The sequence below is a fragment of the Oppia nitens genome, unplaced genomic scaffold (assembly GCF_028296485.1).
Source record: "Oppia nitens isolate AA-2021 unplaced genomic scaffold, nextdenovo-longstitch-racon4-pilon3 scaffold5_pilon_pilon_pilon, whole genome shotgun sequence".
In the NCBI taxonomy this organism is placed as follows: domain Eukaryota; kingdom Metazoa; phylum Arthropoda; class Arachnida; order Sarcoptiformes; family Oppiidae; genus Oppia; species Oppia nitens.
In genome coordinates, this window is record NW_026533243.1 from 3,716,868 (window position 1) to 3,743,727 (window position 26,860).

General features: G+C 26.4%; 5 protein-coding genes across 5 annotated transcripts; 2 read left to right on the plus strand and 3 right to left on the minus strand.

Annotated features, from left to right (window-relative positions):
- Nucleotides 1-644: 644 nt before the first annotated feature.
- Nucleotides 645-4,043, minus strand: LOC128960923 (runt-related transcription factor 1-like). Its single transcript, XM_054307091.1, has 5 exons — nt 3,224-4,043; nt 1,778-1,891; nt 1,522-1,686; nt 1,095-1,463; nt 645-993 (listed from the first exon to the last, which is right to left on the minus strand). Exons 1-5 carry the CDS (start codon nt 3,531-3,533, stop codon nt 692-694), a joined length of 1,260 nt encoding a protein of 419 aa, XP_054163066.1. The 5' UTR covers nt 3,534-4,043; the 3' UTR covers nt 645-691.
- Nucleotides 4,044-9,769: 5,726 nt separating this feature from the next.
- LOC128961851 (Golgi-associated PDZ and coiled-coil motif-containing protein-like) lies at nt 9,770-14,292 on the minus strand. Its single transcript, XM_054308147.1, has 5 exons — nt 14,021-14,292; nt 11,319-11,575; nt 10,901-11,264; nt 10,678-10,842; nt 9,770-10,239 (listed from the first exon to the last, which is right to left on the minus strand). Exons 1-5 carry the CDS (start codon nt 14,282-14,284, stop codon nt 9,805-9,807), a joined length of 1,485 nt encoding a protein of 494 aa, XP_054164122.1. The 5' UTR covers nt 14,285-14,292; the 3' UTR covers nt 9,770-9,804.
- Nucleotides 14,293-14,407: 115 nt separating this feature from the next.
- LOC128961852 (SH3 domain-binding glutamic acid-rich protein homolog) lies at nt 14,408-16,146 on the plus strand. Its single transcript, XM_054308148.1, has 4 exons — nt 14,408-14,647; nt 14,731-14,916; nt 14,988-15,096; nt 15,702-16,146. The coding sequence occupies exons 1-4, from the start codon at nt 14,603-14,605 to the stop codon at nt 15,707-15,709; spliced, it is 348 nt and encodes a 115-aa protein (XP_054164123.1). The 5' UTR covers nt 14,408-14,602; the 3' UTR covers nt 15,710-16,146.
- Nucleotides 16,147-17,053: 907 nt separating this feature from the next.
- Nucleotides 17,054-18,124, minus strand: LOC128961416 (superoxide dismutase [Mn], mitochondrial-like). Its single transcript, XM_054307651.1, has 3 exons — nt 18,008-18,124; nt 17,743-17,948; nt 17,054-17,678 (listed from the first exon to the last, which is right to left on the minus strand). The coding sequence occupies exons 1-3, from the start codon at nt 18,046-18,048 to the stop codon at nt 17,233-17,235; spliced, it is 693 nt and encodes a 230-aa protein (XP_054163626.1). The 5' UTR covers nt 18,049-18,124; the 3' UTR covers nt 17,054-17,232.
- A 523-nt stretch (nt 18,125-18,647) lies between these two features.
- Nucleotides 18,648-20,542, plus strand: LOC128961415 (pre-mRNA-splicing regulator WTAP-like). The gene is made up of 4 exons (XM_054307650.1): nt 18,648-19,660; nt 19,738-19,916; nt 19,978-20,132; nt 20,197-20,542. The coding sequence occupies exons 1-4, from the start codon at nt 18,944-18,946 to the stop codon at nt 20,484-20,486; spliced, it is 1,341 nt and encodes a 446-aa protein (XP_054163625.1). The 5' UTR covers nt 18,648-18,943; the 3' UTR covers nt 20,487-20,542.
- The last annotated feature ends 6,318 nt before the right edge of the window (nt 20,543-26,860 follow it).

A 26,860-nucleotide genomic window follows, 5' to 3' on the forward strand; every position in this document is an offset into this window, starting at 1 on the left:
AGTGAAATGATTTTGTTGTGAAATTGTTGTTTATCTTAAAGCATAAAATGAGACCAATGTTAAGCAAAATTATAACTTCAAACGGTTACTAATCGCTATTTGTTTAGCACTTTTTCATTTTTTATATTTCACATCATTAAATATAACATTTAATATGTTTGCTTTTTAAAAACTTTTTGAAATTAATAAAAAATAGACAAGTAAAATAAATAATATTAAATGATTTTTGCTTAAAATCTTCAATTATATTTTAAAGTTTTAATTTAATTATATATTTACAAATATTTTAAAAATATTATATTAAAAAAGCTATTTATTTAATAATCACTTTATAGAAATATACTTGATATAAACATTTGTACATTTTTTAATAATTATGTTTTAATGATAACAAAACTTTAGCAATAATGTTTGTTAATGGCCTCAATACTATAATTAAATAATATTTAAATATTGATCGTTATTGTTATAAAATATAATATCAGGATCGCTAAGAGTTTTAAGTTTTAATTTTTTWAAAAAGTTTTATACATATTATATGTTAAATGTAAGATAAGCTAAAATTTTGTCATCAAATAAGTGTGAGGTTGGGCTCTATCTGGCAAACCCTGAGTAACCTTACTATTTTAATTTTAATTATAATACTAATAATGATAATAATATGCTATTATTTATACAATTTCAATATTAATTAATATGGTCTCCAAATTCTGTTAGAAATCGGTTGCTGTAAACTAGAGTTCGTTGAGTTAAGAGATGGATATAATAAGGAAGGCGTCATATTAGCGGTGTTCCCAGTGGTTAGACTTGATAGAGGGGGTAAGGATGACAGTGACAGCGATTGTGACTGTCCTGATGGGCCGCCACAGGTCGAGCCGTAATAGTTATGGTTGAGCAATGAATAATTATTTGGTGAGTTAAATGTGGCCGAACTACCAGTGCCTGAGTTCTGATATATGGGTGATGTGAATGAGGACAGACTCGACTCGGAATCTATAGCACAGAGTGATTGCAATCACTATCACATATTCACTGGTTTTCATCATTTTTATAAATTATTTAAAATAAATTATAGAATTAGAAGTAATGTTTACCTGATTTTGATAGTTGTTTGCTTAGTTCTGAAGCACTGGACATTTGAGGACTGACATCACATCTCGGCCTAAGCAATGATATTTGGCTACTATTTATGGCTAACGTATTGTTACTTTCGTTTGTTAAATGATTTGTTGGACAAGCAATTGGTCGGACTTCAGGAACACTACCATCCATTAGATGCGGGTTTGAGTTGTGGTTATATACGCTTGTATTGCTGTCAATCAATTGGTTTTGATGAAAGTCAACAAAATTTGATAATCTCGTCATATAATAGGCTGCAGAATATGGCGTATTCAGAGCTGAACAGGTATTCCATGTATCAGTTGTTGCACTGGTAGTTGATAACTGAAGTCCTGTTGCTATATCTATATATAAATATAACTTTTAATTATATGTTATTAACCAAATTATATTAATACAAACCTTGACCAGCGGCAGGCAATCTGGCCATATAAGCGGCGGCCGCGTGCGCCGCCAATCGCCACTCATTGGTGGATATTGCCGGCAAAGGACAGGCTCGGGAGTCAAACAATGGGTGTCTGTAATGACCAAATGCAGTGGCAAAAGCACCTAAATGTTGCGGATGGTCTGTTAGTGCAATTGCACGCCAATAAACATAAGTTATAATATGTATATTATAATAAACATTTGCATAAAAGTGTTAAAAGTCAATAATTACTAAGTTTGCTTCTGGGCTCTCGGGGACCATCGACTGTCACTTTAATTGCTTTCCCATATGAGGCTATTTGTGGCGGATTTGTGCTCAACGTTATGGTCAACGAAAAACTTTTGCCTGCATTACAAATAAATGTAATAATTATTTTTATGATATCACTTATCGCACACATGTTATAAAATATAGTACTAAATAATAATAAAAAATTTATTTATGTGAAAATACAGTATGATATACTATATTTTTAAATAAATCATAATTATTTTATAAACAATTTTTAAATATGCAAAAATTTCTTTGTTTTATTTATAAATTTATCAATACTTGATAATAATGGCAAATGTGGTTAACAAATGGTTGCGGCTTAAAAATGGTTAGTGAAACCTAATAAATTGGACAGTCGTGTTAAACCAACGGGCATATAATGTTTGATTATATTAAATGAATGTATATATTGTAAAGAATATATATATATATATATATATATCGATCACGATTTAGCCGCAAGAATATATATAGTCATTTCATTTGGTAAGCATTACATCAACTAAATAGTACTGCTATTAAGGTTTATTAAGGCTTATATGCGAATGATTCCCATCCACTAAACCATACCAACCATAGACTAACCAAAGAGCCAATTACTAGCACCGGAACGTGTATTTTAAGAGACTCCTTGAGCCGTAACGCTTCACTAAATCTTAGCTTTTAATTGGTATAACTATGACTCAGGTCTGGCTTTCTTTTCTCAACAATTTTCAAACATATTTTTTATCGCAACCCATCGTCACACACACTGATCTTTTAAATGACTGTCCGTCTAATTATTGTGTGTGTGTGTGTGTGTGTGTGTGTGAGAGAGAGAGAGAGAGAGAGAGAGAGAGAGAGAGAGAGASAGAGAGAGAACATTTCACTTTTTATCATTTTTTATTTACTTTTTATTTAAATTTTATGTCTTTGAAAATGTTTTATCTTATTATGCTATGAAAGTAGCACTGATAAATAATATATAAAATGTATTATAAATTTTTTAAATAACTAATTATATAATATACTGTATATATTTACTTTCATATCTTTAATACATATAATTTTGTAATATTAATAAATTATTGACTTCTAATGGACACTTTAATAGACAAAATTATTAGTTTTAGTAGAACTTATTATAGCTTAAGGAATAATATAATAATATATAGTATTTTGTGTAACAATCAAAAGATTGTTATATATATACTTAAGTACAGTACCGGTATTACTAATATAGTCAAATCAATTTGCAATCAATATTGACTAACTTATAACAATTATTTATGATTTATTCAATAAAATAAATGCATTACATTGTAATGCTGTAAATTAATAAAAATTGAAACTAAAAATAAGTTTAATAAAGATATATGAAATCAATGATATAATGTCTTTGTGAAGTGTTTGTGATGGACATACCTCTGCCGGATCTGCCGACAAATCTAAGGTCATTGAACTTTGCCACCTGATTCTTCATGATAGCCGAAGCATTTCTGAGTTCCCCACACCAGTTCTCATCATTGCCCGCACGTATTGACACTATCGTACCGTCGGGTGCTTCGGATAGCGCCACCACTTTGAAGGCCATCGGTAAAGTCTTATTAGACCTCCAATGGGACGGTAGTGATGAACATATTATGTTAGGACTGCCGGTTCGGGTCAACTCTCCCGGGTGTTCATTCATTACTTCATTTAGGAGACGCTCTCCGGGAAACAAAAAGTCTGTCATATTTTTTGGCAATTTTGTCGCAAACAATATAATCACAAAACGAGTGTTAAAAAAGTGGTTTACAAATAGTCCATCATTTGGTTAGTTCTCAAAATTTCTTTAAACAATTTCTCACTAATTTTGATGTCGTTTTGTTTTTGAATATTCAAACAAATATAAAGTGTATAATAAATAGTTTTGTAAGCAATAAAACACTTTTGCTTTTAACTTATATATGTATGTATTGAGCACTTTAAGCACATTTAGTCGGTTTCAACACATTTATAGCTTAAACACAAGCATTGATTCTAATGTATATATGAAAAGTCATACAACAATCTGTATGACTGACTGACTCTATGACTCCGGGAGAGAGAGAGAGTGCGAGAGACAGCCAGACATCACACCGACAGCACAGACACAGCAATGTGTGAGCATTGGTTGGGCACCAGTTTCACAGCACTTACTCCACACATACAACACATCGACACTCATTCAACAACAGTCTAAAGCAACAGCCAATGCGGTGACGGCGTTGGGAACCACTTCTCTATCACTCACAATCACCTCAATACCAGATCACACCAGCGCTTACACCCTCTGCTGGTCTCAAATCAATGTGTCATCAATCATATGATTACATAACACAAATGTGGCCTAACTGGTCCAACATACACATTACTAAATGCATCATTTAACATACTGGTGCTCTGTATGTACAGTACAGTATACACAGTGTGTATATGTATTGCATACATGTGTGTGTGTTCTAATGATAACTGTCTATACAATTAATTTATTGTATTAATATTATACATTTTGATCGCTATAATTGTATATTTGATAAAATAAAACAAATATGTTTTATCAATAACCAATAATTTATGTTCAAAGAAATCAATTGTTACTATAAAATTGCTATAATATTGTTATTAAAATATTTGTAATTTTTATTTTATTTTACAAATTCTTTATAAATATTAAAACTTAATATTTAATAATTAGTTAAATATATTTTATTAATTAAATATTCAATTGGTTAAAAGATTTTTTTGCTTAAATAATAATATCCAATTATTTATTTTAATAAATTAATAAAGTATAGTAATTATAATTTTCATAAAGTATTTTTATCACATATAGCCAACATTTAAATATGAAATATAATTTTATTTGCTGTAAAATAGTATAATTATTTAATTGATATTTTAAATACTGTATATTAGAATAATAGTTATAAATTTATTAAAAATCAWAATTATGGTATTTTATTTGTAATTTTGTATAGTATTTTAAAATGTTTTAAAACTAAATTAAATATAATATACCAATTTTTAATAATATCTAAAAAACTGTTAATTATATAAATTAAACCAAATATAAAATATTTTAAGTATTAACTAATATTTATTTATATTTAAATACATTTAGTCCATATATATTTTAGAGAATCCTAATCAATAAATTTAGGTAAAAATAAAAGGTGTCAATTGTCAAAGTTTGTCCACAGATTTACAAATTGACAATTCATTTATTTTATACTGTCTTTATTTAAGCCGCTATTGTAATACTCAAATGTCAGGTATATACTATATATATATATATATATATATATATATATATATATATATATATATATATATATATGTGTGTGTGTGTGTGTGTGTGTGTGTGTGTGTGTGTGTGTGTGACTGAATGTGTAAGTGTGTCTATGCTTGTAATGCGGTATTATATAAAATGAGATATATTGGATATTAAGCTTATTACTTTTTCATTTATTATTATATTTTATAAAAATGTTTTACTTAAAAATAATAAGTATTTGTTGTAAAATACAAAATAGTTGCAAAACTATCTTTTTTAAATTACAAATACAATTAGTTATAATATAATTTACTACAATAACTAATTTATATAATATAAGTTTAGCATATAAAAAGTACATGAAATACCATTATTCAAAGACATATGATATAAAATTAACTTTACATTTATTGCGATCTCAATGTTATATATGAAAGTAAAAGCAAGTGAATGAATAAAAAATAAAGAAATAGAAATATAAGAAAATAGATAAAAGAAGTGACTGGAAGTGATTTGAAAAGTAAAGTCATCTTAAAGGATGATTGCGAGCATGAGATGCATATATTGGATGTGAATAGCATTTGGAAACACAAATTTAGGTAACCATTGATAGGGATGGACACAAACCTTACGGTTAGACTCATATATTCCGCTACTCTCTAAGGATTTATATAACAAAAAACCCAAAGAAAGTATTGATACATTTGAGCCTTTAGTTTATTCTTTGGGAGATTTCAATGGTCAATACCATTCTCTCTYTCTCTCTCTCTCTCTCTCTCTCTCTCTCTCTCTCTCTCTCTCTCTCTCTCTTCTTTAGTCTTCTCACTCTAACTCTGAACCAGATTTACTGACAAAATATAATCACAAAAATCGTATTCAACTTCAACTCTAAGAAGGACTTAGAGATATTTCTCTACTTTTTCATTATTCTCTAATTTTATATATATATTGTACACAATATACTGTATATATCGTTTCGATACTTAAATCATAGCAATAAAGAAATTTTACTAAAAATCTATTGATGACAACATATATATATTATATATATATGTATTATTCAATTAAGTATTCAATTGAGAGTTTGTATCGTAAAAAAGATTATTAAATATTTATTTACTTTTTATGAGCGATATATAGTATACATACATATGCATACATAAAGATGGAAAAATTATTTTAACTGCAATAGACCTCAAATTCATGAACAGATTAATATTGATAAACTAATAATTGCTAAATTAATAATTAAAAAGTAGCGAATATAGTGCATACTTAAAATCTAAGTGGTTTGAGAGTGCATTTAAAATACACTAAAAATGACAATTTTTTCAAAGAGCTATTTCTTTCTATACTATATTTCTTAAAAATGAGTCATTTATAAAAATATATTAATAATTTTATATCATATTAAGACACTTAAATATATTTATAATCTGCATTAATTAGTTTTATCATTAATAAAGTTTTAACATTTAACAAGTATTGTAATACTTTAAACCATTCCTTAATATTTTTTTTGTAATCAACGATAATAAGAATTTTGTATTATAGAGTAAAGCAAAGAGTGTATAATATAATAAGTTATTAGTAATATATTGTGATAAACATATATAAAATAAGAGACATTTGTTTTAAGTTCGCATTCAATGCTATTGCGGCCGCATTTGGCGTACCGATAATGGATTGCAAATACGTGAACAAAATTATTATAAGAGAGATTCAATACTACTGTATGAGTTGATCATGTATTGCAAGTTGAGATATACACACAAACATATAGTGTAGAGAAAGAGAGAGAGAGAGAGAGAGAGAGAGAGAGAGAGAGAGAGAGAGAGAGTAGGAATGGGAATTGTATGGAGTGAATACATATATAAGTACAGAAAACAAATGRCAAAATGAAACACTGGTATTCAGTGCAATGGTATCCATAATGAGAATGGATGTCACTCTTGGGATTTGTTAGTATGAGAGTGTCTTATGTCTTACTAGTTTTTTCTGATACTTATTTCTATGCTCTCTCTCTCTCTCTCTCTCTCTCTCTCTCTCTCTCTCTCTCTCTCTCTCTCCACTTATTCGATATTCTCAATGTAACCCAATTGGGAAACCATTGATGCTATCGATGCTTAACATAACAGATCTCTTTATATGTTGAACTGAAAAGAAGATGCACTCAAGTATCCGTTGAGATAGACATGAAAGCTATTTACGTGAACTCTGCTCTTATATATCATATCATATAATTCAATATCATATTGTGGACAATCTTTTAAATAATAATATTAGATATTTTAAATACAATAAAATTTATTTTACTATTTTTAAAGCATTTTTATTAATAATATAGTAAAATTAGATATTTATTCAATACTTAAATATTTATTGTCCAAAACAATTAGACTGACATATTTATTTAAATATTTATAAAAATAATTAAATATTTTTATTGTATAAATAGCTAGACATGGGTTGGGTTGGCTGTGCCACCATTAATGGAGTCGGTATTTGCTCATAGTTTAGGTCTATAATTAAAAATATTAATAAAATTATTGATCTCTATATTGTATTTCATTAATTTTTATGCGTTTAAATTACATTATAATTTTATTTATATAAATATTTATATAGCATAACAACAAAATTAAAAAGGTTTTTCTATTTCTACATTTAGCATTACTTACAGTTTGATTTTAATGTAGTTGTATCACCTTGGTCATTATTGTATTTAACCATAAATATGGGAATTTCTTTAATAATAATTATTAAAACTAATAATTAAATAATAATAAATAAATAAAATTAATTAATACATACGTTTTGAATAAGCGTAACAACTCATATTTATGATAACAATTAACAAAATTGATTCAATTAATAAAATAATCACTGATGAGGACAGTTGTGCCATAATTATGTCACTATCAATATAATTCAATACAAAACTACTACTTTATCGAGAGATAAGAGTGGAGTGAGATGTTAATCGTGATATAATATTCATGACTTATGCAAAAAAGTTACATAAAATATTAAATAAATAATATATGAATTTTATATGCATTACATTCATATTACAGTCATTTGGGAGACAAACATTTAGAGATGATTTATGGCGAATAACGAGAGTATAACGATTGGGCGGTAATATAAGTTACAGTAAAGTTATTGTCTAATTGAAGAATTGATTGCAAGAATATAATTAAGTGTTATTTGATATAATAATGKATAATATAAACGGTATATTGTATTGTATTAAAATCACTGCACGTATAATGAGATGTTAGGTTACGGTATGCCAAATGCCATTCATCTCAATAAGTGATAGGACTGTGATCTCCACCCGAATTATAGCATTCATTTTGCATACAATGCTTTGCATCGGTAATGACATTATTGTTACACTAATCCTATTCAATGATATTATATCTCATTTGACAAAACAATAAAATAAGCGAAGCATTTGCTGAATAAAGACTTATATAAGAAAATGTCGTAAAAATTTTAATAATAATAATAATAATTTATTATTATTATTATACTGTATTGTTCAAATGGCTATCTCAATGAATAAAATTGTTTGACTTTATTCACAATTTGTTGGATCAAATGGGGGTCAAAATGTCAAGCATTGGTGTAAATGTCTGTAATTTAATAAGGATTGCATTTGTGACAAATAAGTCATTTATAATTCATTTAAAGGCGACAACAACACTGATAGCACTAACTTTATGTTTAATACAAGTCTCAGCTCAGACCTACTGCTTATGTCACACAATGTGCTTAACACCGGTACACGACATCCATGTAATGAATGATATTTATTATCTTCGAGTAAATTATTGTTTCAAACAACACAACTGTTGTCACACAAAACTATATTATTTTAAAGATATTTCCTAAAGTAAATAAATATATTTAAGATAGAGTTGATTTCAACTTAAATAAATAAATTATTCTTTAATTATTAAAATCTATAATACAATCCATTTTTTGATTAATTAAATCAATTTAGCTATGTAAAAGTTAAGTAAAATTTAATAATTATCAAAATAAATTTTAGAATTTTCTAATTATTATAATAATAATTAAAAATATGTAAATACTAATCAAATAAATTGTAAATAAATTACAGTAAAATAAAATATATATTCTTTTATATATTAAAATAATTAAAATATTATGCACTTTTTGAATTTAATATTTAAATACTTTTTACTCTGAATTTATTAATTTTTTAAATTGTTAGATTTTTGTTGTATTTTTAAAAGATTTTTTATTCTCCTAAAAATTCAATAAACCTAAACATAAAAAAATCAATTAAATTAATTAAAATATATATTTTGATATAAACAAATAGTAATTACCATAAAATATATTTAAGATTTGATTAATTTTACCATAAACTATACTTACAAAACTAATAAAAATAAAATAATAGAAAATGTATTGATTTTATTTTTCATTATTCATAAGAATATTAATACTTTTATTATTAATAACAGTAAAATGTACAAAAAAATATATTAAATTTTTGTTTCATAGATATTGGAATATTTGTTCATAACATGAAAATAATATTTGATAAATACATAAAATGATTAGAAAAAATGATATATTATTTAATATGTCATTTAAACTGTTTGTAAAAAAGGCAATAAATAAAATAACACATGTTTTAAAGATAATTTATGACTTTATAAAAAACGTATCATTGGATAAAAGTTTCTTTCTTTTGATTGGTAGCCAAACTATCATTAGATTGACTTAAATTTTCATTAACTGTTTTTTTGTCATTACTACTAATGATGATATCGTTGGTTCTTGAGATTGAAGACAATTTTGCGACTCCAGGGTATCGTTTGGTTGGCGATGAGACAACTGAGACATTGGTCTCATTCACTTGACTGACACTATCATCCAGGGATTCCGTCTCATTATTTGCATGAATATTATAACAATCATTACACTGTATGTCATTGGCGTCAATCACTTGCGGCTCAAAGAATGGATAATTACCGGCATTAATACCCAAACCGGTAATATCACGTCTGTGCTCATCATCAGCATAACCAGTGACTGATTCGTCATCATCTGTTGGTTCATCGGGTGACACAAATACAACTTCTAGTAAACATTTACCCATCTGTAATGAAATTCACTACAATTATTATTAAATATTCATTAATTTAAATCAGTCATTAATTAATACAAAACTTATGTGAATAATAATATAAAATATTATTGAAATTTTTAAAATCATACTAAATATATGTAATAATACAGTACTACAGTTCAGGTAATGAGATATAAAAATAAATATTATATTATTATAAGAGTGTATAGTTTATTGTATACTGTTATTTAAGTACTGAATATTATTAAACAATAAGATAAAAAATAAACGACAAATTCTGTTAGTAATTCTGTTATTTTGTTTGAGATTCTTATAAAAGTAGTTTACTTTATATAATATATTATTGATAATATAAAATGTAATTATATATATAAATTCAGAATACAGTTTACTGCAGCAATAAATCAAAATATTAAAAAATAAATAATTTGTAATTTAGATGCAAACCTGATTCGAGAGTATATGTGCCGCTTCCATGTGTTTGGCTTGTCTTAAATCAATTGAATTAACGCTAAGTATAGCGTCGCCTATATATAAAGCACCCGAACGTGCAGCGGGTGTGTCGGGATGTATCTGAGATATGATTATGGGAACGCCATGCTCTTTACCGCCCTATAATCAAATAATTTATAAAATATTTCAAATATTAAAAAGATTAATTGATATTTACAGTAATAGAAAGACCAATTCCTTCATTGGACTCCTTATCAATTGTCACGTATCGATAAATACCGACTCCCTGTCTCTTTTTAATGACATCATTATTGTGTTCGGGAGGTAATGGTAGCGGACAGCCATCAATAGTGTTGGCCCGACAGGCTCGGATCACAGTCTTATGCCGGTGCAGATGTATTTCGGCCTCCAATTGGTTCCATAGCCTCTCGTGTTCGGCATCTCTCGCTTCACGGCTTAACAGTTGAATTTGTTGTATCCTTCCGGCTAACTCTTTGTCTAAATACTTTGCCGCTAAACGAGAACCAAATAACTCACTTTGAAGCTCAAGAGTTTGACGTCTAAGTGATTGATTTTCTTTCCTAAAATACACCAAATTTTAAATAAAAATCTCATTTATTAATGACTAAAAATACCTTAATTGTTGACATTCCTCGGTCTTGATATCCAATTGTTTAGACTTAACTTTGAAAGTTTCGTTGTCTTTCAACGGATCACTTGTTCTTAATATTTCAAATGAATTTCTTTGACAATAATCTAAACCATTTGAGAGATTGGATTGTGATTTGTATTTATCTTTCTGTTGATTTTCAATGGGTTTAATATTTTCTAAATTTATATTATTTGCAGCTTTTGCTTCATATAATTCCTGTTTTAATTCTTGTAACTCTTTCTATTAATAATTTATAAACAAAAATAAATTATTAATTAATTTTATAAATAATTTAATAAATTTTGGACATTGATATAATAATATATAAATTCTATTTATCAGAAAATTTGTTAAAAAGATTACATTTTTATGATAAATTTGTTGACATTAAGCAAAGCATAAGTTTAAATGACAAATTTCAATTATCTATAKAGTAATATATATATATATATATATATAATTATTATAAATATTGAAAACATTCAATTAGTGTAAATTTATTTTTATATAAAGTTCAAGCGTTTATACAAAAATTATTAGTTGTCATTATTAGCAGATAATGACAGATAATAATGATGTGAACTAATATTTCTTGTTGTTTCCTAAGATGACATTAAAAATTATGATAAATAATGTTTCAAATGAATAATTTATATATTTTGTTAATAGTTTTAGTATTAATGACAAACAAGTGGACTAAAGCATCGGTTGTCTCAAAATCCCAAAAAGGTTTGATATAAAACTTTGCATAATTATAATAAAATATATTTAAAATAAATTAAATTGTTTTTATCATTAGAGTCCACAGTACAGACCTCTCAAAGTTCAGATACTAATAGCATAAGCAATGGACAGCAAACCATGACTTCTAAATCAATTTATGACACCTTAGAGTCTATAGATCAACGGCTTCAACAGTTACAGACAAACGACAATACCTATAAATTGACACGAATTGACTAYACATTGGATCAGTTAACTCAAAGAATTGTCTCAATTGAAAACAAGTTCTTGCGTCTGGARAACTCATTGGACTCAAAGTTTGCTAAAATTGAAGAGATATTAAATTTAAATGATAGAAAAACAGAGTTTAAAACAGAGACAATAACGCGAAAAATTAATGATTTAAATGACAACTTTAATAACTTTAAGGTATATTATATTAATTTATATATACAGTTGTTATATATAATAAAACCCAAATTAACTTTAAATTGTATTACCTTTTAAAGTAYAAATTTGAACTAAAACTGGAGCCAAAAATTAACCAAATTATAGAAAAATTGGATTCAGAAGAAAAATTAATGCAAACTAATAGCAATCAAGTGTTAGAAAAAGTCGTCAAATATGAAGAAAGACATACCGTTTTTGAATCACACGTTAAGTCACATATTATGAACATTGAAAATCTGGTCAAACATTCATTGGATGCCAACACTAACATCAAAGAGATGGTTACCTATGGTTTTGAATCAGTTAACAAATTGGTAGATACTGTCAAAGATCAACGACAACATCAAAACAATGTTATCGCAAGATTGACAACAATTACAAACCAAATTCAGGTATCAATACAAACAAATCGTTTTGCATTTTAATTGATATCAATTAAGTTCTTGTATTAGAATAGCAGTCAATCTAACCAAAGATATGGAAATCAAATCAATGAAGAGTTGTTTACAAAATGTAACAATAAATGTGATGTCAATGAAACCAATGAAAGGGATAATTATGTTAACATATTATCAACTCTACAACAACTGAAAGAGTTAGGCGTCGACCAGAAATTGACACAATTGGATGTCAATGTCGACTATTTTTCCCGTAAAATCATAAATATAATTCAAGAGATGTGGCGGTCATCGCAATCATCGGAAAACTATTTACGWGAAGCTATCRATACGGCAAACAAAACGCATTCACTTATGCATCAAGAATTCAATCGACTTCAGGAGTTAATTGGTCCTCAAATAAAAATACCCGATTTTTCCGATATTCGCGAACCGTTGGAACAAAAACTATATCACTTGTCAACAACTATTGACGACTCTTTTAATGCACTAATGATATCCCAAAACTCATTTATATCTTCGTGTAGTCGAATACAAGAAGAAGAGGAACAACTCTATGATATTTTAGATGATATGCTTCTTGAGATTAGAAACAAATCCAGTTTAGACGTGTCATCTGTTAAAGAATCACTAAATGGAGTGACACTAGAGATCAATCAATCATTAAATCAATTAAAGACTAAAATGACAGCTTTAAGTGATAAATTGATTAAAGAATTAAGAGAAGGGATTCAATTGAATAATTCTAAGACATCTATAAGAGATTCATCAGATGAAGAATGCTTTCTTAATAAAAGTCAATTGATTGGTATTTGTCAAAGATATGAAAGTATAATCAATTCCAATGAAAGCGAAACTTTGGTCACTAATGATGAAGACTTGCCATCAACTCATTGAATTCATCTCATAATATGATAATCATATTTATATTATCATTGCATTCAATGTCTATAAGTTATATGTCATTATCACTAAAAAACTTATTAATTTTGTATTAATTGTGATAACAAATGTTTAATAAATTATTATGTCTTAAATTGTCATCTCTTGTGCTAAACTTAATTGCTTTAAAAGTCATAAGATATGTCAAAATTTAAGAAAAATTGATAAATACCTCTAAATTGTGATTATTATTAGCAATAGTGATAGTCTTGTGAATCAATTGAGTGAAGACACCACTGAGTGCTGTGAGATGTTGTCTGGCGTCGCATATGTTGACCAAAAGCTCATTGAATTGCGATCCGTTGACCGTCTCTTCAGTGTCTGACACGACAGCAAAAGCGTTGGCCAAACACGTGTCGGTGTCGACAAAAGATACATCAAACTCTTTCTCTAAGATATGGACCCAATTGAGACCAATTGCCGATACACTTGCCATTTGTCTGTCTGTGAGGTGATCTCTGTCTGTAATCTGTTGTCACACACATCAGCAACGATTAGATAAGAGCACCTGAAGAGGGCATAAGTGGTAGTGAAGAGAGAGAGAGAGAGAGTGTTGTGTTTGTTGTTATGACTGATGTGTTGTTTTGATGGCAATAACTCAGGCGTTGTCTATAAATGTTATTAATTTTTGTGTTAAAACCAATTAAACACATTTACTGTCAATAAAACAATTGATCCATTATTTGATCCATTATTTGATCCATTATTTGATCCAATTCACTAACACAAGTGTTGTGTCGATTGACGCCACGAAATGGTCATCAAAGTGCTTATATCAGGCATTTCTGCCTCAAAAGAGGTAAACTAACTGTCATTTGAATGTCTTATAATATTTGATACCAATTGATGACATTTTTTGATTGAAATTGTGGTGAAATACAGATTAAAAAACACCAACAAAGAGCACAGATGTTATTGGATTCACATAAAATCAAGTATGAAGTGATAGATATCACCGAACCGGGACATGAAGAGGAAAAGGAACTCATGAAGACTGTCTGCAAAAAAAGAAACAATAATCCGATAGCACTTCCGCCACAGTTCTTCAATGAAGATCAATATTGTGGAGTACGCTATCATTTGTTTGTCATCTATTTATTTGATAACTAAATGGTTTGCTATTTGTCTTATATATGAAGGATTATGAAGACTTCTCAACGGCCAGTGATGACGACACTGTTTTCAATTTTTTGAATCTTGAAGAAGACATCACTATCGAGAATGGAGACGTTTCCGATTCAGATAAAGGTATGAATAATGATATGATTAGACCTAATGATGAAAATGGACAAACACTTGATGAGGACAATGGAGACGATGTGATCAGTGAACTGACAGATGAAGTAACTGTTGTTGAGGAACGACTTACTTTAGACGGGAAAGTCATAGATATTCCCGCCGACGGGATATTTGAGATAAAGGGCAAGAAAATTGATTTGAATGAAATGCTTATCAGTAAGGCTAAGAAAACAGAGGAAAATCGGTCTGTGATTCAGCTCAAGAGTGACTCAGATGATGACAATGATAATGATAATACTGACATTGATACAAATAATGATAATAATACTAATGATAACGAAAATAATGATAGAAATAATAGTTCTGTAGATAATAAAGACATTGATGAAGACAGTGAAGGCATTGAAGAAGATAAGAGCGATGATAATGAGGGATAATCTGATTGTAGACATGAATAGCATATTTAGTTTCAGTGCCTTTTCTAATATTTGTTTGATTTATATATTAGTAATGTTTATAATTATTTATTTATATAATGAAATAATTTTAAAAAATATATTAAAAAACATTAACGATTGTCTCTCATAACTAAAAAGTTTATCTCATTTTTACAGCCAAATGAATGTATGGCCCGATGTATGAACCGATCGCATGAATGGCTTATTTTCCGTTTACATACATATTGTTTGATGTATTGCACGACAAATTAAAAAATATATATTTATTTATTAATAACAATAACACTAACAAAGTGATCAAAAATAACATAAACTTCTAAATTTAATTTATTCTCAAATATAGTCTTAACATTATTTAAAATGCAATTTCTCCTATTGATTGTCACTTTATTATGAACTAATATATACTGTAGGTTTGTATAATAACAACAAATACAATATATTTTAATTAATTTGTGATAACTTATATTTTAAAAAATCATTTTAACCATTGATGTAGTAATAAAATGACTGATTATAATACTGTACTCAATAGATACTGTATAAACATATAATAAAACATCGCTCAAGAGACTAATAATATGTTTTTGATTTATCATTTTAACAATCTTTTTAAATAACTAATTTTGATAACTATCCTATTTTTATTTATAAAATTAATATTTAATATATTATAAACCATTACCGTATTATAATAATAATACATTGTTCCGGTTTTACCACATAATTAAAGAAAATAATTATAGTTTTATGATTTACTACAGTATTTCTGCCGTATATTACTGTATTTCACAATAATTTATTTCAAACATAATATTGTTTTTAAATCCTTTCTAAATTCAATAAAAATGTATAAAAAAATTATTAATTTAATATTTTATTTATTAATGATAAGCCATAAGCAAGTATATCATGTGTTTGATTTGACTAAACATAACTCAAATTGAATTATCTGCAAATGTTTATGAACTCAATACTCTGTAATATAATTTATGACAATACAATAATTTCATTGTTTATCTAACAAATCAATGTTACCGTATTTCTGTGTTTTTCCCCATATGAAAATTAAAAAAATGTGAAAGGACATTTTCATAACGTAAAAACTTACATTTTTATTACAGAAGGTAAATTATACGAGGATGTGGGGAAAAGCAAAAAATGGGGGAATTGGGAACTGTAATAACCGATTATTAACAGTAATCTATTAAATTATTTTTACATATTATAAATGGCTATTATAAAAGATAACATATTCAAAGGGTTTGGAACAACTAGAGATGTCCAGATACAAGGGGTGGGAAATCTTGAAAATATATAAAAACGGGGAAATTAAGTCAAACACTAAAGTATTCATATGATACAAAACTCGCATTATTCCCCATGACTTAYATATTTTCATATGGGGAAAAACACGATTTAACTGTACCCTAAATAAATTGGTAAAACTTAAATTAAACATTTTATTAATTGGAATTAAATTCTGATTTTAATAATTGCTAATTTAATAATCATAAACATTACAATAAATTTGAGGACAATATCGATAAAAATTGATACTAATTTGTTAATTGAATTACCGTATTGTAAATTTATCATTGAATCGACTTTAATAATAGTTATTATTATTGAGATTTTATGTCACTTTAGGAAAATAATCATTAATTGAGAAAAAATAATCACTTATTTAAAGAGCTTTAGCGGCGCGAAGCCGTTCCTCGATGTCCTTCCAATTGGCGACATTCCAGATGGCCTTTACATAATCAGGTCTGACATTCTTGTACTGCAAATAGTATGCGTGTTCCCAAACATCAATACCAAACAGTGGTACCAAACCAGTGGTAGCCAACAACGGGTCCTGATTAGGACAGGCGGCGATTCGTAACTTGTTTGACTTTGGACAGTACCCGAGCCACGCCCAACCCGAGCCCTGGACAGCAGTAGCCGCCGCACTCATCTGATTCTTGAATGATTCAAACGACTGAAAAGAACTTTTAATTTCATTCAAAAGATCGCCTTCGGGTTCACCGCCGCATTTGGGCGACAAGTTGTTCCAGAATATGGTATGATTTATATGTCCGCCGCCATTAAACCTAAGAACAGGTTCAAGAGCTATCTGTGCTGATATGTCATCTATAAATATAAATCAATTACTCTAAGTGTCAATAATTAGCGATAAATAAAAATAATGACAAACTCTTAGCAATAGCTTCGTGTAGTTTTTCTTCGGCAACATTCAAGTTATTGACATATGTCTGATGATGCTTCTGGTGATGCAATTGCATAATCTCAGCGCTGATGACCGGTTCCAATGCATTGTAATCGTAGGGCAGATCAGGCAAAGTATGTTTGTTTCGAGTACCGACTGTGACCATCGATGACAATTTGGTCATCAGTGGTGCGCTGACAAACAATTCAATCATTAGTTTTGTTTAGTATTACAGCACTCCATATATGCTTACCATTTGAATGGCAAGAATCTTAAGTGGTTAACCAAAGACATGGTTATCACCGAAATTGTTGACCAATTGATAACAAAGTGATCTTTCAATGACTCGACACTAACGCCACCAAACAGTTGTGTCAAATCGTTAGTACTTTATATGTTTGACTTAATTGTATTTAATTTAATAATAATAATATGTTTGTTAACTTACGATAGTTTTAATATTTATTTATAATAAGATATTAGATCTGTTAAACAATTGATACAATGATCCACAAGTTATGTCTAAACTTTAAGACTCGACTCTTGAGTTCAAAATCTGAACAAATGTTTGATAGAAACCAATGGATGGATGTGTTTGCCATCACTTGTATTGATGTCGTCGACACATCTTTTAATAGGTCTTTCCAATGACAGACACATTTTATCGACACTTGTCTTCAATTAATTAAATTATCAAAAGATCTTTGAGACCAAAGAAGTGGTCGATAGTGAAGAAACTGTTAATGACGTGAAAACAGTGACATTTGTGTCGTTACTTATGTGACAACAATTGTTTGCAATCCTAACGATAATTAGGGCCTAAATTATATACAATAATTGTATTGTACTGTCAATGGGTATTGCAATACAATGTTGTGTCAAATATTATGAATGAGTTAAGCCCTTAATGTTTGAGTGTATGTATAGTACTGTAGTGTATATGCAATGAATGTGTGCTCCAATTGATTGCAATAAATATGGAGTTTTGAAAACAAAAACATTTCTAACATTTTAAACAAATATTTATAAAATTTGTTTGAATTATGTGTTCATTAGTTAATCATTTGATTGATTGTTGAGACCATTGGTCAGTGTTTTCAGTGATTTGTATTTCTTGAGTGTTGGACAACCATTTGGCCGCAAATATCAATTAAGTGGACACTTGTTGACCGATTGATCCAACGATTTGATGACTGAGTCCTTTGTAATGACTTCTGATTTGTTATCGACTGAATGTCGGACAAGAAGTGATGATAACATCGGTGACCAAGAGTTAGATTCAACGCTAAACGTGGATGAACTGCATGTTAACCATACGGAAGACTGCAATGACAGTAACGACAACAACAACCACTTGTCTCCTCATTGTCTCATCAATTCATTGAACTCATCACATGTGTCTGCATCGACATCACCACAAACTGATGCCAAAGAGCGACATTGCGTAAACTATAATGAGTTAAACGACTCGGAAGATAGTTTCGGTGGCCATAATAAGGCAAAACAATCACATATTTTATCGCCCGATGAGTCGTCTCTTAGGACAGACAGGAGATCTAGTAGTGATCTCTTGAGTGACCAGAAATCAGATAATAATTTATATAACATATGTTTAAATACTGAAAGCAATGACAATAATGTTTCCCACTTAAGACGTGTTGATTTGGATGAGCAGACAATTATGTCATTGACATCACATGAATTCAGACATCATTGGAATCAACAAAAACTATATATTGATTACATTGAGTATCAATTAAGACAATTAAATAGAGATAAAAGTGATTTAATATCATTGAGAGAATCGGAAGAAAGGCTTAAACATCAACAACTGGAAGCTAATCGACGAGAAAATGTATTAGTTATGAGATTGACTACAAAAGAGCAAGAAATGCAAGAATATTTGGTATATCAAGTGATAATTGATTTTTTGTTTAATTCATTCAAAATATTATTTAACGTATTTGTAATGTTTTATTGCAGAATCAGATCCAAGAACTAAAGCAATCTCAGGTGCCATCCAAAGAGCAATTGCAGAGTACACTCTTAGATCCTGCAGTTAACCTAATGTTTGCAAAAATGAAGAAAGAAGTGGACTCTTCGCGAGCAAAAGTTGACGAAATGCAGAATGAATTGAATGCCTGGAAGTTTACTCCAGACAGGTATTGACAACATGTTTATGATTACACTTTGATTTATTAAAAACTTGGATTATATCGATAGTACAACTGGTAAGCGATTGATGTCAAAGTGTCGTCTTTTGTATCAGGAAAATGAAGAGTTGGGTAAAATGATAGAATCGGGACGTATTGCTAAACTTGAAGGCGAACTCTCACTTCAGAGAAATTTCTCTGAAGAGCTCAAGAAGAGTCAATCGGGTTAGACATGAGATAATTTGTTTGTTTAATATATAAGAGATGTTTATATGATTTTTATTTATAGAAATGGATGAGTTTTTGCTTGAATTAGACGAAGATGTGGAGGGAATGCAAAACACTATTTATTATTTACAACAACAACTAAAGGAAGCAAAAGAAAAGTTGAGTAGATATGAGTCAAATAAAATTCAACAAAATTCATGTGTTCATCAAAATAACAACAATTTGACAAACAATTCACCAAATTTTGAACCAACATTAGATAGTAGTGATAATCATAGTAAAGGTGTCGTCAATAACATTAATCTCACCGATGATAACACATCTACCAATTCATACCAATCATATAATTAATAACTTTATTTTTAAAATATATAACCAATAACAACATTATCTTTTGTTTGTTTTACAATATACTGAAATGTTTTTTTTCAATAGGAAATTGATGATAAAAATAAATCTAAAAATTGAATGTATTTATATTTTGCACAAATTTATCATTTTGCACATATAAATTAAATCATAGATTTGAATTTAAATCATTTTTAACATTAGAAAAGTTGAAAATTTTATTACAAATCTATTTTTAACACCAATTTATTGATGACATATATTCTCCGTGTTTTTTATACAGTAATTTATTTTATTTTTCAAATCTACTCTACAATAAATAATTCTATTTTTTGGTAAAATTAAGAAATATTGTTACGCCCCGAGGTTTTAAGTGCCAACTGAGACATTAATAAACAACAATTATAAGGATCCGAGTGGTGTGTATTTGCCGATACAAAGTTTACCACAGATTACGCCCCTATAGAGGTCTGAGACATTTCAGGGAATGTCATTGACAATTGAGATCTCATGGTTAATCATATTAATAACATTATAGTAATACCAGTTTTAACCATTAATTGTGAACACATTTTTATGATAATAAATTTAAAATTAATTATTACTATAATAAATACAGAATAAACACAAAATCGATTTCGATAATTATTGGATTGTGAGATGAAATTGTCGATCAATTGACAATTTTTTGGATAAGATTTATGTCAATAATTTTGTCAAAAGCCTTGTTTCTACCATCTGTTGGTCACAGAATCGACTTTAAAAATAACTGAAAATAAAACAAAAAAAAATCGATAAAATACTTGTTGTGAATGAAAACGGATGGCGAATACAAAACTAGAATTTAAAACAATTGTACGGAATTTTTAGGAATATATTCACTAATGGATTGCAAAATGTTTTAGTAATATCAGAGCAGAATCTCTGTAGAGTTTTTTAAAGACCAAAATAAAACTTATATTTTGATGTAAAGCCTTCAATATAACAGTTCTCAAGCTTTTCTGTTTCTTCCACTTTGTGTACCATTTAATGTATTCAACAAAACACTTATCCAAAGAGTGGACACACATTCACTCATTTTATTTGAACTAAATATTCATACAATTAATGTTTAATAATTTAGACATTTATCATAGTTTTAACGCTTATATACTCAACTATTACTGTTATTTTATTATTTTTGTGTAAATCTTTTATATAACACAGCTTTATATTAAAGCTTTTAGTAATTTTAAAATTTTCACAAACAACTTATACCGGTGTTTAAAGTTATTCAAATTTATATACTTTTATGTTTAATGGATAATATATTAATAAAGAAAAATTAAGTTATTGACAATCAATCAATGATATGATGATTTGATTTAATTAAATTAAATGAAAAAGGTTTCATATTATTGATAAAGTTAAGTGTCGCCAAAAATCAAGGTATGGGTTACAACGGTTCATCAATTCTTAGTATATTAGTTTGAATATATTGACAAAAATTGTGAACGAAAAAGGTTTGTAGATTTAGTATTTTTCACTATTATTATAATTAATTTGATTTTTAAAAACAATATTTAGGTCTAAGACTGTTAATAGACTATAGATATAACAGTGTAAAGAATTCACTGATACTGCAAATTGATTCATTGAAATTCATACACTCATACACATGTCAGTACTAACCGATTATTACCCGGGATTAGTATATTCATCACTGGTCTATAAGATGCCCATAATTTTAGAGGCCATATATATTTCGAGGTAAACTAAATATGTGTATATTGTCGGCAAAAAAGACCAGAACAGCTACCAGACATCCTATTGGGAACTAATACTAAATCATATGGAAATATTCCCGAAGGATCTCTCAGTGTTCATCAATTGGCAGAAAAACTGGGATTTAAAACTGAAAAACAGACAAATTGGTTAAACATTTGGACAAATTTTATGATAATTAATTATTTATGACATCTAATATTTATCAAAAATTTAATTTTATGTAATACTAAATTTTACATTTTATTCTTATTAATTATAAATATTTACTTTTAGAAATTTTCAAAAAACACGGTTTATTTAATTTTATTATAATAGATTTATTTTAAATATTATACAGTAGTATTGATACATAATATATACCACTCACTACTATATTAATGGGATTTTTATTTATAAAATTATTATAGTTTTTGTGAAATTTTATTTATAATTGAATTATATTTACTTTAATGCAATTAAATGAATTATTTTTTACTTTGAATATTAATTTAAATTCTAATAATAAAATTTTGTTAAATAAAAATATAGTTATAATAAATTGTTTTAAGATATCGAAAGAACAAAATTAATATGTTATCGAAGACAGAAATTTCTTTTAGAAACATTCCAGAAATTTCTCTTTTATGCCAATTCTAGTTTTAGGAGAGCAGGTAATAGACATTAGTTAGCTATAGATAAAATTATTAGTTATTGTCTATTTATTGCTTAAAACTCACAATTAATTGAAACTCAAAATAAGATTAATTAAGACAAATTAAATATATATTATTAGTAAGTCAATTATTTTAATCAAATGTTACAATTTAATTATATATTTTTTTGTAGATAAAATATATGCATTATAATAAATCAATTGATATGCATAAATAGATATCATTTAATACTATTTATAAAACTGTTTTATTGTGTCAATAGTAGCAATAATAATAAATGAATGAATGAATGAATAAGTGCTCTAAGATTTTTCTGTTATTACTAAATAACTATGAAATATAAAATAAAGATTAAAATTTTAGATTTTAAAATTTTCTAAATTATAAAATTAATATATAATATATAACATATTGTAAATTTGTTTAATTAATTCTATTTTATTAATATATTTTATCTATTTTATTAATTGCAAAGAATTTTGAATATTTAATTTCATTGAATAATAAGATTAATTATAAATTGTCTAATAGAGTATAATGTCATTTTTAAAAATGTATTTTATTAAATATTTAAAATTGATTTTTTAAATAAATTATTTATATATTTTTTTGATGAAAAAATATAAATATCTTAAATTGTTAGTAATAGATGTCATACCCGGAACTCAACTCTTTAGATATTATGTGAGAAATCAATAACACTGTAGTATAACAGCAACTGAATTGAAAAGTAAGTATAGAGTCGATGGTCTGATCCCTTCTGAACATCAAATAAAGCACTGACTCTGACATCAAGTCTGACAATAACTTTCAATACTTTACTCTAAATATTCACATGTGTTGTCCAACTAATGTTCATATGATATACAACTGAAAAACATCAATATCTTTATGAAATACAATCATAAATACTGTGTTATTATTTTGGTGTTGAATATTATTGTCAATCAAATATATTTTGATGAAAAACAACAATTTTGCAAAAAATAAATAAATAAAGATTGTTATATATATATATATTGTATATACAGGTATATTACAAACTTTTTCTTATTGTTGATGCTATTTATTCTACAATTTTAATTGAATATAAAGTGCTAATATAATACTTAATTTTGTTTTTATCAGCGAATAAAACTTAAATATAAAAATTGATTTAATAACTTTTGTTGGACTAAAAATAAATATATTTATAAAATAAAGTGTAAATTTATTACAATAACTTTTATCAGTAAATATTTTGAAAACTTATTTTCACAGGATTTACAAAAATATAGTAAGTCTTTATTATTAAAATATATATTTATAAAAGTTGTAAGATTTACTGTAAACCAAAACGTTTATTATTTTAAGATATTTGTAATTTTTTTATGTTATGTATTTTATTTATATAATAGTAATACAGTATAATATTAAACCATTAATATTATGTCTATTATTTTTGATGAAAAGTATTATATACTGTTTGTATATACTGTTTGTTATTATATAACTTCTAATAAATATATTTATAATACAATTCCCATAATGTTAATTATAGGTAATTTAGTAAATACAAGTGTTTATTAAATGTAATAATCATAAATAATATATTAAATTAAGTTAATGAGAGTTCATATATTTAGTCAACTTTTACTACAGTATATACTATATACAGTATGAAAATTAACATTATGAGATATAGTTTATTATAAAATATCATTTTATTAAACAAAAAGTTAGATAAAAATGACAAATATTTAATAAATAACTTATTCATTTGTAAAAACATTAATTATTTTTAACTCAAAATATTAAAAATAATTAAATATATATAGAAAATAGACAAATTTTAACGAATTTTCAATGAATACACTTTAAAAATAATATTTATTAATTTTATATTTATTATAGGAAATGTAAATTTTAAAAGTATGCAAATACAGCAATTTAGTATTAATAATAATGGTAACAATTTAAAATTAAATTATGTACACATACACATACTGTACCATAAATTAGAAAGAAAAAATTATTTTTTATAATTGAAAATTTAATATAAAAAATAAACTGCAAAACATAATATAATTATTTAAATTGACTTTAGGCTAAATTTATGGTTACACTTACAATGATACTTAATTTATAACAAATAATTATTTTGTGTCTTATGGATCTTTCAATTAAGTATTATATCATCAATTGTATAGTGACTTAACAGTTAAATTTATCATTCAATATAATATATTCTTTTCAATATATTTGTTTATTTTTAGATATAATATATAAAATTTATTAAGTAATATATTATAAATTCTGTATTTAATGTTAGAAAAATTATTAATAGCTTATTTAAAAAAAAGATACAAAGATAGAGAGAGAGAGAAAAAAATAGTAAATAATAATATTATTATTATTAATAGAGTTAATAAAGAATTTCTTTGACCATCAAATTCTTATCAGAGAAAACAATAGTATATTTGATTAATACGAGTGTTATTAGAAATAACAAAACGCTTCGTTTGTTTCAAATTGTATTGAAATATATTTATAGATAAAATTATTTTTTTATTKTAAGAGACGAGAGAAACAAATAATCAATGGTTTGGTTTGAAAGGAAAGACTCACCAAATGATCAATTCGTTGATTCATTCATTCATTTGATTCTTTAATACAGTTTACGACTTAATCGCAACCATAAGTACAGTCTTTCAAACATTTTCCTCATCTTTAAAGGTATTATCCATTATGTTATCCAAACAAATCTTCTATCAATTCCTTTCATACTTTTTTCATTCGTCTCTATTATCAAAATATTTAAGAATTTATAACAATTTTAAAAGCCTAAAAAATGCATATAACCATTGAATAAATAAATTTTTAATAATAAATGTCTAAATTATTTACGTTTAAGCATCAATTTTCTTGTATTAGATATAAAATATAACTTATAAAAAATAAAATATAGTGTTTAAATATTTAAAGACAGTGTTTTAACAATTTTTACTTTCAAGTTGTTTAATATTTAGTTTTTTTATTACTGTCTTCAGTATAACCCAATACTATAAAATTGGTTTTTATTTTTGCATTTTTCCCAAATTCTTTTATTATATATAAATTTATATTGTAGTAAATTTGCTTAATATTAATGTCTGCAAATCGATATCATATGAAATAGTGAATAGTTGTTTAAAATTTGAATTTATTTCTATTTATTATATATTAGACAATACAATAGAATACACTTTATTTTGGGTTTCTATTGTATTTCTGCTTTTACCACATCTAGTAATCAGTTTTTTTTTGATGTAGAATTGTATTTTGAGAAATTATATTTATTGAATGACCATGAACATTTCTTAAATAGTAGAATTATAATTAAAATTTTATGTAAAATGTACATATATAATATTTTATTATTAATTGTAGTAATTTAAAACTAAACTATAGGTTAAACAATAACTATTAATATATTTTTAATATAACAGTTAAATCAATATTGTTATCTGAGTCTCATATCATAAATATCGTGATTTTTTTAGTTCGACAAAAATATAAAAATTCAATATGTTTTGACTCTTATACACTATATAATAGATATAATATTTTGACAGTTATGTCCAAACTTATCTCACAAATGAGTGCATCATTTGAAGTCATAGTTTTATCAATAAAATGAATGGCAAATATTGATCAGTCTATGAAAATTAGTTTTAAAGCTTCAAAATAATGTCATTTAAAAGTTTTAAACATAAAAAACAATTATTTACACTAAACCTTTCTAAAAATATAATGTAGACATTGATAACTTTATGTCCTATTTTGTTATACTATTCTTTTGAATGACAAAATCCATAAAATTTAAAAAATAAATAATTTAAATATATTATGCAATTTTGTAAAATATCCCAAAATTACAAATATTTATTTATCAACAAATAACATTAAAAATTTCATTTTATTTTTATTTAAAATATA

Bases quoted from the DNA above. Each gene is read 5' to 3' on its own strand.
- LOC128960923 (XM_054307091.1), bottom strand. From the start codon at position 3,533: ATGACAGACTTTTTGTTTCCCGGAGAGCGTCTCCTAAATGAAGTAATG. The intron at 1,892-3,223 runs GTATGTCCATCA...TTTGTAATGCAG, and splicing joins TGTCGGCAGATCCGGCAGAG to GCAAAAGTTTTTCGTTGACC. The intron at 1,464-1,521 runs GTTTGTATTAAT...ATTTATATATAG, and splicing joins ATTGCCTGCCGCTGGTCAAG to ATATAGCAACAGGACTTCAG.
- LOC128961851 (XM_054308147.1), bottom strand. From the start codon at position 14,284: ATGGCAAGTGTATCGGCAATTGGTCTCAATTGGGTCCATATCTTAGAG. The intron at 11,576-14,020 runs GTATTTATCAAT...AATTATTAATAG, and splicing joins ATAATAATCACAATTTAGAG to AAAGAGTTACAAGAATTAAA. The intron at 10,240-10,677 runs GTTTGCATCTAA...ATTTCATTACAG, and splicing joins CACATATACTCTCGAATCAG to ATGGGTAAATGTTTACTAGA.
- LOC128961852 (XM_054308148.1), top strand. From the start codon at position 14,603: ATGGTCATCAAAGTGCTTATATCAGGCATTTCTGCCTCAAAAGAG. The intron at 14,648-14,730 runs GTAAACTAACTG...GGTGAAATACAG, and splicing joins GCATTTCTGCCTCAAAAGAG to ATTAAAAAACACCAACAAAG. The intron at 14,917-14,987 runs GTACGCTATCAT...TTATATATGAAG, and splicing joins ATGAAGATCAATATTGTGGA to GATTATGAAGACTTCTCAAC.
- LOC128961416 (XM_054307651.1), bottom strand. From the start codon at position 18,048: ATGTCTTTGGTTAACCACTTAAGATTCTTGCCATTCAAATG. The intron at 17,949-18,007 runs GTAAGCATATAT...ATTGTTTGTCAG, and splicing joins AGATTCTTGCCATTCAAATG to CGCACCACTGATGACCAAAT. The intron at 17,679-17,742 runs GTTTGTCATTAT...TTATATTTATAG, and splicing joins ACACGAAGCTATTGCTAAGA to ATGACATATCAGCACAGATA.
- LOC128961415 (XM_054307650.1), top strand. From the start codon at position 18,944: ATGACTGAGTCCTTTGTAATGACTTCTGATTTGTTATCGACTGAATGT. The intron at 19,661-19,737 runs GTATATCAAGTG...GTTTTATTGCAG, and splicing joins AAGAAATGCAAGAATATTTG to AATCAGATCCAAGAACTAAA. The intron at 19,917-19,977 runs GTATTGACAACA...TTATATCGATAG, and splicing joins TGGAAGTTTACTCCAGACAG to TACAACTGGTAAGCGATTGA.